This window comes from Notechis scutatus, chromosome 7, assembly GCF_049901735.1.
Source record: "Notechis scutatus isolate UNSWTSFEM ecotype Mainland chromosome 7, rNotScu1.2, whole genome shotgun sequence".
In the NCBI taxonomy this organism is placed as follows: Eukaryota; Metazoa; Chordata; class Lepidosauria; order Squamata; family Elapidae; genus Notechis; species Notechis scutatus.
In genome coordinates this window covers 15,838,359-15,850,674 of record NC_142015.1, presented here as the reverse complement: position 1 = coordinate 15,850,674, position 12,316 = coordinate 15,838,359, and the positions used below count along the sequence as shown (strand labels likewise).

General features: G+C 40.2%; 1 protein-coding gene across 1 annotated transcript in view; it reads left to right on the top strand.

The window, feature by feature from the left end:
- Nucleotides 1-12,316, top strand: part of ROBO3 (roundabout guidance receptor 3) — a 192,380-nt gene that overhangs the window by 24,724 nt on the left and 155,340 nt on the right. Inside the window, exon 2 of the mRNA XM_026671417.2 lies at nucleotides 5,954-6,280. Coding sequence (XP_026527202.2) covers nucleotides 5,954-6,280 — 327 coding nt within the window. The remainder of the gene's footprint in view (nucleotides 1-5,953; nucleotides 6,281-12,316) is intronic.

The following is a 12,316-nucleotide window of genomic DNA, read 5'->3' as shown; positions in this document are numbered from 1 at the left end:
ATAAACGGTGGCACGTCTGCTTTTGACTTTGGTGTTCTTGGAGAAGGTGCCACAGGTGGTTTAAGGCTGAAGATAGTGTGGTAGGGAAGCCACCAGGTCCCACCTGAAAACCTTCTTTCAGCATGTGCTCGAAGGATGTCTCTTGGGAGTTCAGGCGTGAAATAACTTTGCTCAGTCTTCAATGAAGAGGCAAGCTGGTTGGCATCTTGAGAGGGGGAGAGAGCCAGCCAGCCAAAATGTATTTAGAAAGCATCTGGAGGAGTGAAGAAAGGATGCCTGGGAGTGGTTGAGAAAACAATGAAATTCAAGCATTAGGCTTGGAGATCGCGGTTATGTACACCATCCGCATTTGGGAAAAAGAGCTGAGTCGAGAGCATTCACACATTTCCTTCAGTGATCTTGTAATTTGGCTACATGCAAAAAATTCAATACAGGTAGTGAATTATGACCCCAACTGACCCCCAACATTTTGTGGCTAAGCGAGACAGTTGTTAAGTGAATTTTATCCCATTTTACAACCTACCTTGCCACCATTGTTAAGTGAATCACTTGCAGTGATTAAGTTAATAACCCGATGGTTAAGCAAATCTGATTTCCCCATTGAGTTTGCTTGTCAGAAAGTTGCAACATGACCTGTGACAGAGCAGCCGTAGTAAATATGAGTCAAGCGCCTGAATTTTGATTGCTTGACCATGGGGATGTTGCAATGGTCATAAGTGTGAAAAGCGGTCATTAGTTACTTTTTTCAGTGTGGCTATAACTTAGAGCGGGCACTAAATAAACCTTTGTAAGGATAGCGTCCTCAAAATTTTCACCCCTCCTAACAAGCAGCCATCAAAGACCACCCTGGAACTATGGAAGACGAATCAGGAGCTACCAGGCAACTAGACACAACCACACAACTGTCTTCCCCTGCTCCGGAGCAATCTTGGCTTGTATGGAAATCACTAAATAGACTGTGCCTTGGGATAGGAAGGGCAAAGGCCAATCTAAGAAAATGGGGCTTCCCTATAAAACAGGGATCTCCAACCTTGGCAATTTTAAGCCTGGCGGACTTCAACACCCAGAATTCCCCAGCCACCTAGCTGAGGAATTCTGGGAGTTGAAGTCCGCCAGGCTTAAAGTTGCCAAGGTTGGAGACCCCTGCTATAAAAGATACTCTATGTGAATGTGGAGAAGAGTAATCCATCTCATGATCTCCTTCAACATGCATGGAGAAAGACCTCATGCTAGTGAGAGAAAATGCCATCCAAGTGGCCCGATCCTGGGATGACATCATCTAGTTTTAAACTCATTTATTTTATATACTTTTCACATGTACTGTATCTCTATGACCTATTTAATACTTATTTTACCTGCTCAGCGTTGAACATTCTGTGTCTATCATTTGAAGGTGTTTCTGACACAAATAAAGAACTGAAAAAAGTTACGAAGATATTCTCCTTTAAGGGGGAAAAATTGAGCCAATTTCCATCAAATTGAAGGGGAACCATTTTGTAAATATAGAAGAAACTTATCTGACCACTAACTAGGAACCCAGAGGCTTCGTTCCCATTTCTCCCTGGGCCTCTCAGAGGAGGACGAAGTCTGCTATTTCAGCAGCTTCACAGTGAAAGAAAGAAAAAAAGCCTTGAGTAAATATTTAGTTTTGTCCCCAAAGCTAATATCACAAAAGCAAAGGCTGCACTTAGGAGAGGTTGCAGCCCAACCGCCAAGCTTTGCAGCTGGAGGCTCGTGGCTAACATCTGCCCTTGAGAAGGAGCAGCAGCAGGCAACTTCTGTTCCTGCCAGCTGGGATTCTTCTCTCTGATGGTTCTTCAGAATGAGATGCCTGGCCATGTAATCTGGCCTCCAGGCTAAAGGAGCTGGCTTGGTTTCTTAACATGGGGCACAGTTGAATCCATTAACATCGGGGTCTCATTTCCCCCCCATATTCAGTTTATTTTAATCCTTGGCTAGATCACTATAGCCTGTATATCCTAACATATGCATGTTCATACCAAAGTTTGTGTTACATAAATATTTTTCCAAGCACCTTTCCTTCATCTAATGGGGTTTTAGGCTGTTTTACACCATCAACATATTTTTTTGCATTTTCCCCTTCCAATTTATATACATTCCCCCTTTTTTTAGATTGCTAGAGGTACTTCAGAAGGATAACTGGACATTGTGTGTTGATTGAGGAAGTGAGACCTTGATCACAGGATCAAAATGCAAACGGAGCAAAATTCTCCAGATGTAACTGCAGTTATTTTCATGGGAAGCCCAAGAGATTTTCTGCTTGTCTAGCAAAGTTGGCTTTCTCCATGGTTGTCTTTACATAAGTTGACTGAGAGTTGAGGCATTCGGCTACTTTTGAAGTTGTGGAGAAGCAGGGACAAGACTGGCTACATATTAATCTCAATTCTCTATCTCTGTCTCCTGTCTGTCTGTCTGTCTGTCTATCTATCTATCTATCTATCTATCTATCTATCTATCTATCTATCTATCTATCTATCTATCATCTCTCTCTCCTATCATCTATCTTCAATATTATCTCTCTCGATGACACGATTGAACAGATACGTATATACCTACAGTATATATATATACATATGAATATAATGCAAACAAGTAAACCAGAGAATTGAAAATGTCATATAGTTATAACTTTCTAAAATATCAATAATTAGTTATGAATAATTACATCTCTTCTGTGTCCTGTAACAGATTAAAAATCACTACTGAACTTAAGCTAAAAATGAATACTGTAGCCAGAATCAATGGCAACACAATATAAATCAAATGAAATTGTGCACTGTAATAAGTTCAGATCATATTATTAAAATCTATTCTGATTTAAACAGCTCATTAAATTAAAGTATAGATTCTGTGCATTAAAAAAGCCAAATTTCAAATATGGTATCAGCCCATGTTTTACATTATAATCTAAGAATGGTCCCCAGGTTGAGCTGAAATCTGTGTCAGGTTTGTTTCTCAGATAGGAAATTATTCTAGATACTGAAGCATATTCCCAAAGCTTACTTAGACATTCATCCATTGATGTTATACATTTTAAGGCTTATATAATTAAGCAATTAGAACCAATTTTTCCCCATTTTTGAACACAGGGTAGTGTTTAAACCTTATAGCAATGGTTTTGTCTCTTAAATCAGGGGTCTCCAACCTTGGCAACTTTAAGACTTGTGGACTTCAACTCCCAGAATTCCTGGGAGTTGAAGTCCACAAGTCTTAGAGTTGCCAAGGTTGGAGACCCCCATCTTAAATCATCTTTGAACCAGGAAGGAGGTCTAGAAGTATTATCCCCTTCCTCAATATGAACATGTCCCTGATCATACCTTATGTGTGCACACACAATGCACACCCACGCATACAGCTATACCCGGTGACCAGAACAAATATCCAGAATTTTTTTCTGGGTAAGCAAGCAACAATTAAAAGGTTCTGTCCTAGCTGGAGAATCTTGAAATGTGTGAGATCGCTGCTGTGATAGGTGAATTAATCAATAATCCTAGCGCTTATCAGAGTTTAGGATTTCAAGGTTATTGATCACTGCAGCCTACAGATAACACTTCTCCCTGGTGTCTCAAATGATGGCCTCTTTTTTGTGTGTGTCTGTATATGTTCCAGCCTCAGCTGGGGGTCTGGCTTTTAAGCTTTGCCTGGGGTCAAGGGGTTTCTTTTCCTTTGGCACAAATTAGGCATTGAATTTTGGATTCATGGCAATGGAAACATATGTTCCTTCCCAGATCATTTATGGGAATAAAAATTCTCAGAGTTTGGCTCATTGCCTTTACTGGTGGCATGTTTGGAAACTCTGGCACAATTTTATTTTGTTGATGGAGTGATTCATATGGTTTCTCTGGCGGACGTACAAAATAAAATAAAAAACAAATATGATCAATAAATTAAGGCATACCAACCATAAAATCCTAGCTTTAAAACAGATTTTTGAGGTGGCTTCTCTTTGCCTTCTTTGTATGACATAGAGTGGGATTGTCCTAGCATATTAAAGAAATGGTGTGATGAGGAGGTGGGTATTATTTTGTGAAGTTAGATAAATAAATTGATTTGATGTAAATTAGTCCATATTGTTTGTCCCCCTTTAGTCAGGAATGAGGGAAAAGTGGTGATCCCCCCAGATATAGCCAATAGTGATTCTTATAAAAATTGGTAAGTAAGTAAAAAAAGTAAGATGATAATGGTCCTAAGGCCAAATGTAAAGCCATGAGTAAATTTGAAAATGGGATATCTAGGTAAAAATTGAATTTCCAGGTTGAGTGTGGTAGGAATCCAGTTTGATTAATAAAGAGAAGCAAAACATCAGTGCTTTTTCCCAATCATAACCTAAGTAAGCTGAGCCCAACGTTCTCTCTCCTTTTGCTAAGACATTAACATTTCATCTACCAATCGATAGATTGGATAATTAATTTTTGAATTAATTTCTTTTAAAAGATACTCTATTAGCATGGGGAAATGATGTAAGGAACAATGTGGGGAAGAGATGCTGCCTAGGAAATAATCAGAGAAGAGAGGCAGGAGCCCTGAGTGGCTTAGTGGTCAAAAACAGAAACTTAGGAAGGACTTGTCCTAATGGATGAAGCAGCTAAAAGTGGCGATGGGAGATTTGTACCTTCAGACTTGCAAAAAATCTGTTAATGGAGCTGAAGAGCAGGCAGAACTGGAGGAGGTGGAATTAAATATGTCATCAGCTTAGAGTTGTTGCATTCCCATAAGTGCTCCAGGTCCAACCCCTCCTGAATTCCATTAACCCTTATGTGGTACCAATTTAGTATTGAACTTTAGTTGACCACATTCTTGTGTGTAGGCTTAAATATTTTATGCTGTAGCTTATCCAATGGTCACAATTATTTGTGCCTGATAGTAGCCTTATAATAAAGTAGAATTAGCTCATCTAGTCATGTTTACTGTCTGGTTTACCCTGGAGGGCTGACACGTGCAAATCTTGGGCTGTTGTTGTTTGTGTTAAAGCCTCTTCTGACTTTGTGCCTGCTGTGAAGCATCAGTTTTCATCTAGAAATATGCTTTTGTTTTCTTCTGAAAGAGAGGTCTCAATTCCCATTGATTAACTAAAGCAGAGTTGGCAAGATGTCTTTAATAAAACCATAATCTTTGTGAAAGGCCTTTCTGATTTTTATCTCTCTGATTGCTTCTTGCTCTGGGTCTTTAGATATTTGAAGAAGGATGTCATGTTTACCCTCAATGTTCTCCAGACTGAAAATATTCCAACTGCAACATTCTTTACAGGACTTTCCCCCCACACATTCTACAAGTTGACCATTGTCATTGCTTTTTATACAGTCATATCCTATCTCGTTCCTAGGTGTGCAAATATATGCATGTTTGAAGGCCATCATGTTTACCCTTCCCACATTTCATTCCATTGTTTGGGGCTGGTTTTCCATGTTCTCAAGAAGGTTTGGGATATTATAGAGTATTAATTTCCCTACTTGTGCTTAAAGCCATAATAGTTGATAAAGGAATTATCTAACCTGAAAGAAGTGAAAGATGGAATTTGCCTTGATGGGTGTGTGTGAGAAAATTCACATCTCTGGCAATTAAATCATGGTTTGACATAGAATCTAAAGCAGACAATAATCCCTCAATTGTCCCAAAGATGTTTTTTCAAAAGGCAACTGGACTTCCTATGTTTTTCTCTTGAATATGTTTCACTTCTCATCCAAGAAGCATCTTCAGTTCTGACTCATCCAAGATGATTATTGGATGAGAAGCACAACATCTTCAAGACAAGAAAACACAAAAAGTCCAGTTGCCTTTTCAAAAAGCAACTTTGGGACAACCATGACCTGGATGACTGAGAATCTCCATAAATCCCTCAGTTGGTTCCTTGATAACTTGCCCTTCCTTGTTTTGGGGCTTCCTGATCTTCCCCTGAGTTAATACTTTCTTTTTTCTACTTCCTGAACCTCAGCTTCTCGTCCTCGCCTTGAGGATTCATCTCCACGGATAATAGAGCATCCGTCCGACCTCATTGTATCTAAGGGGGAACCAGCGACACTCAACTGCAAAGCCGAAGGACGACCCACGCCCATCATTGAGTGGTACAAAGATGGTGAGCGAGTGGAGACGGACAAGGAAGATCCCCGGTCTCATCGCATGCTGCTGCCCAGTGGCTCCCTCTTCTTCCTGCGCATCGTGCATGGACGGAGGAGTAAACCAGATGAAGGCGTATATGTTTGTGTCGCAAGAAACTATCTGGGTGAGGCTGTCAGCAGGAATGCCTCCCTGGAGGTAGCCAGTAAGTAGATTTTTTTTTTGTCTGAACATGATGACCTGGATATATTGGATGTCCTGCTTTGTTAGTTTGACATGAGTAGTGAGGAGTTATGGGTTGGTAAGGAGTTACCTTGAACTTGGGTTACACATTGTGTGCACCAGATCTGGATTTTGAGATGAATAATCTTGTGGCAGTCTTCAGATGTATTTAGCAGGCTGCTGAATTGTAGCTTTGCAATTTCCCATTTCATTGGAAGGAAGCCATGTTATATATCTGGATGTTACAATAAAGCATTTTGGGAACTGGATGGGGTTTTTTTAATGTTAAGCTGAAGAGTTTTAGGCTTTGAAAAATATATTTGTCAAAATTTACTCGTGTGCCCAAATGCATAAGAATCTATAAAATGTTGCACGTAGCCTCAACCAGCAGGAGAATTGCTCTTCAAATTTTTTGGCAGTTGCTCAATATTCTTCTCTAGAAAACTTCATTCTCTTCTTTCCTTTTCTTTTCTGTTCTCTCCCAGAAGTGTCACTCAACATTCCATAGCTGCTTAATCTTTATTTCATTCAGCTCTCTTGGGGAGTTTTTAGATATAGATATAAATATAAAAAAATGAAAGTATCTTTCTAGCTCTGCAAACCTTGAAGCTGAACTTGGCAGTATCTTGTTGTGTTTCAATGCTGCATGAACCCATCTTGTGGATGTTAAATATTTATTTCTGGTTTGACATGGAATTGGTTGTAGAGGGTTTGATCGGGTTTATTTTTGCTGTAGTTTCAGCAATAATATAGCTTTAGGAATTCACCGACTAGTCTAGACTTTTTAAACTATAGTACAGCCCAACAGTAGACCCAAGATTAAACCATGCTAATCTAACTATAGCATTGTATGAGTTACTGCTTTGCTTGCAGTACATCATCCTTCTCTATCATGGACATCCTTTAGATGCCTGGACTTTAGCTTTCAGAATTTACAGTCATTGCTGAAAATTTGGAAGTGGAAATTATGAATCCAGAAAGTACCAAGGCTGGGAAGAATGATCGACAGTATTGAAAACTTCAATCTTGGTATCAAGACTAACATTGGTGCCCACTTTTCTTTTCTTTGTAATATTCACTTCAAAATTACTTGACTCTTTCTGTCTGCTTAGCACATGTATTTTTGTACTATCCTTTATGGCTGACTGTGAACCATTTGGTCTCCTAGATATGTATCCTCTAGATACATTTGGGATTACAGATCTTGATATTCCCATGCTGCTTGTAATAGCAACTTAGCTGGAAGGTTCGAAGGTAATACTGTTTTCAGTTCCTGGAGATCATGGTATGCTGTTGCTTTTCAGTAGAAGTTTGAACTTCTGACCATCTTAGTTGTGTGAGATTGGTACAGGGAATGAATGAAAAAAGGTTAGCTTAGTCTCACGAAGGAAGGCGTCCCTGTATGCGTCCCTGGATAATGTTGTAGGATCTTACTTGGGTTAGTCACTGGGATCAGAGGTTTAGTCTTTCAAACTTTCAGACTCCAGCAAGAGTCCAAAAGCTCATTAGCTTAGTTTAGCCGAGACCACAGTTTTCTGTCTGCCGTGAAGCAATTTTTACATACCTTCCAGTTTTATTTCTTTTATGTTAGCAGGTTAGATGAAGGTTTGATGGCTTGTGAAGTCAGATATTCTAGTATTGATGGGTGCTTACTGGCTTTGTTCTTAGTGACAGGTTTAGAATTTCTTCCTATGTATCATTGATATTGTGTTTTGCCTTGTTTTTAACGTGTTCTTAGCTGTCCAGGGATGCATCTATGAGAGGAATCATCACATAAGTCAATTGAATTCATTAATTAATGTTGCTTGAGCATCTTCTATGTCATATTTTACTTTGACCTCTACTTTGATGAGTTCCTGAGACTCTGTCGCAGTGTCTTTCCTTCCTTGTAGAAACTGATCTGAAAATAAGGAATCAAAAGCTCAGAATAATAGAACAGAATAATAGAATTGGAAGGGACCTTGGAGGTCTTCTAGTCTAACCCCCTGCTCAGGCAGGAGGCCCCTTACCATTTCAGACAGTGTTGGGAAATTCACAACTTCTGGAGACAAGTTATTCCACTGATTAATTGTTCTGTCGGGAAATTTCTCCTTAATTCTAGGCTGCCTCTCCCCATGCTTAGTTTCCATCTGTTGCTTCTTGTTCAGGTGCTTTGGAGAATAGGCTGACCCCCCTCTTCTTTGTCACAGCCCCTCAAATATTGGAACACTGCTGTCATGTCACCCCTAGTCCTTCTTCTCATTAAACTAGGCATACCCAGTTCCTGCAACTATTCATTATATGTAGCTCAAGACAACTCCTTGGAGGTTGCCGTGTGTTGTAAAGAAGCACGGGTTTTCTCTTCTAAAGAAAAGGAGCTTACCCCAAGAAGGAGCAACTTGTGGCTCAGATACATCCTCCTTTTCCATGGCTTGTGCCCCCCCCCTCCTCAAGATAATGTCTCTGAAATTGAGTGGCAAAGAGCCACATCCTACCAGCATGATTTTCTGTCATTTTTAGCAAAAAGAGATAAAATGCATTAACTCTAAAAAAAAAAGATGAGGATAAAGGGCTGAAAATTTCACCAGCCCCCTCTGGAGATAATACCACGATGTTATCATGATTATGCTAGCTCTCAGCCACTCCAAAAATTGATTCTTTGGGGCGGGGATCAGTATAGCCCCTGGCTACAAAACTTCATTTTGCAGTCCTTCCTACTGCTGTGTGTATATGGAAGGAAGAATATACCCGGGAGGACTAGCTCCCTGTCCTTTTCCAAATAGTTTTCTTTTTACTTATGTGCTGTAAAACATCTGGCTGGAGATGTGTGAGTGACAGGTTTTCTGTTCTGCTGCTCCTTTGTTCTCTTCTCTTGCTCCAGTTTCCTTCAAATGTCGCCTCCCCTACCGGCTGCACCATTCTGCACTGATTGAAAGTAAGAAGGCCCAAACTAGGAAGAAAACTGAACTAATCTCATCTTTGTGAGGATTGGGAGCTATTTGCTTAGCAATATGAGATAAGCAAGAGGTCAATGAGAGAGAAAAAGGAAACTAGATATGAATTTAGTCCACCTTACACTGCTTCTTTCCTTCTTCACTGACCATTCTGACCTGGGTGGATTTGGGATGACCGGAAAGCAGCTTGACTGCTTTCCTTTTCCTGTCATGATGCCCATACTTGGTTGGCTTGAAGTTGGATCTACTAAGATGTTTCTCTTCCAGTTTCCATATCCAGTGGAGGCTTTATAATTTTGCTTGCACCTCTTCACCTGTTTTGAACTACAGCTCCCAGAATTTCTTTGCGCTTGCAATTTGCATGGTCTGAGAGTGTCAAACACCCGGAAGGAGCATCCAATTTTATATTTATTTATTTATTTATTTATATTTTATTTTATTTTATTTATTTATTTGTTTTGTCAAGTATGCATTTGATAATATATATAAGTATAAACATGATTATTAATACATGAAATAGATACAAATAAAAGGGAACATCAAGATAGGGACCGTAGGCAAGTTGGTGTGCTTATGCATTATACAGTATATATCACTATTGAACTTAAGCTAAAAATGAATACTGTAGCCAGAATCAATGGCAACACAATATAAATCAAATGAAATTGTGCACTGTAATAAGTTCAGATCATATTATTAAAATCTATTCTGATTTAAACAGCTCATTAAATTAAAGTATAGATTCTGTGCATTAAAAAAGCCAAATTTCAAATATGGTATCAGCCCATGTTTTACATTATAATCTAAGAATGGTCCCCAGGTTGAGCTTCGATGTCATATCCCTCTTCACCCAAGTGCCAATAAAAGAAGCCTTGACAGCCATCCAAAACAAATACAACCCCCAAGCACATCCTAGATCTGACCAACCACTGTCTATCCAATACATACTTCACCTACAACGGACAAAAATACAAACAAATAGAAGGAGCACCCATGGGATCACCCCTCTCACCTGTCATCGCAAACTTCTACATGGAACACTTTGAAACACAAGCTCTAGAAAAATATGATCACAAACCCAAACTCTGGCTCAGATACGTAGATGACACCTTCATAATCTGGCCACACGGGAAAGAAAAACTGAACAACTTCCTCACACACCTCAACAGCCTACACCCCAAAATACAATTCACCATGGAAACAGAAGCTAACAATCAACTTCCCTTCCTAGATGTCTTGGTATACAAAAACCCAATGGCTCCCTAGGACACACCATCTACCAGAAGAAAACACATACAAACCGCTATCTACATGCACTCTCACACCACCACCCAGCACAGATCAATTCCGTAGCTGAGACACTCATCTCCAGAACAAAATGCTTAGCTGATGAACAACACCTAAAACCGAACTAAACACTCTCACCAACGTACTAACAGCCAATGGATTCCAAAGAAAGAAGATTACCCACCTAATCCAAAAAGAAACCCCAACCAAAATCCAAGACAGAGAACAAGAGAACGGCAAAGCCCTCCTCCCATATATAAAAGGCACTACAGACAAAATCAGCAAGATCCTCCAAAACACAACATTAAAACAGCATTCTGCACAAACAGAAAAATATCCACCATCCTAAGAAACCCTAAAGACAAAATCGAGTTAGAAAACCAAGGAGTATACGAATCCCTTGCACCGCCTGCCCCACCACATACATTGGACAAACTAACAGGAGAATAAGTGCACGCGTTGAAGAACATAAGAACTCAATCAAAAAGAAGAACCGACCTCTTCCCTGGTCCAACACCTCAAAGCCACAGGACATGAGATTGATTTTAAAAATACCAGAACTATCGCCAAAACCGAACACTTCAACAACAGAATAATCAGAGAAGCCATAGAGATAGAAAAACGCCCACACAGCATGAATAAAAGAGATGACACCTCCCACTTACCAGCCATTTGGAAACCCGCCCTCATGAACAGACGCAGTACCTAACATGATGAATGACACCAGACCCACACCCACGAGGGCCACACAAGATGCCACCACCACACTTCCACGTAAAAAGCAGACTCACACCCACACAGAAGATGAGACACGACCACAGACCAGAAGCCGCACTGCAGCTGCATCACTACCCACTTCAACCCCACTGAGCCATACATGAAGCGAACTGACCCCCACCATGAAGATGCAGCACGACCACGAACTCAAGCCAAACAGCAAGATCACAGCTCACCAGCTCAAATCCTCCAGTAACTAAGACCAACCTGAGCACAACCAAGCCCCCACCTGAACAGAACACACCTCCATCCAATCAGAACATGGCCAACCCCATCCAATCAGAACACAGCCAAACCCCCAACCAATGAGAACACACCCCACCCAATCAGAACACAGCCAAGCCCCCAACCAATCAAGTCACACCCCACTAGCAGTTAAAAGGAAGAAGCAGCTGCAAGCTCACATCACTCTGAGAAGCACAGAGCTGAAGACAGAAGCCTGAAGATGATGAATGAGACTTCATCGAAACGTTGCCTAGATACTTCCAATCTTACGCGGGAGAAAACCCGAATAACCAAAGATCCATATATATATATCATATATATATATGTTTTCTGAGGTTCTCGCGGGTATTTGTATGTGGATCTTTGGTTATTCGGGTTTTCTCCCGCGTAAGGTTGGAAGTATCTAGGCAACGTTTCGATGAAGTCTCATTCATCATCTTCAGGCTTCTGTCTTCAGCTCTGTGCTTCTCAGAGTGAGAAGCACAGAGCTGAAGAAGCTGCCTAGATACTTCCAACCTTACGCGGAGAAAACCCGAATAACCAAAGATCCATATATATATATATATATATATGTATGTATGTATGTATGTATGTATGTATGTATGTATGTATGTATATATGTATATATGTATATATATGTATATGTGTTTTCTTAAGTTTTCAGCGGGTACTTACATGTATGGTGTTCGGTTTGGTTCGGTATTTTCCCACGTCATTGTAGTTCTTTTAAGTTGTAGCAACGTTTCAGCAGAATCTCATCTGCCATCATCAGGCTTCTGTATTGTGTATCTTGATTG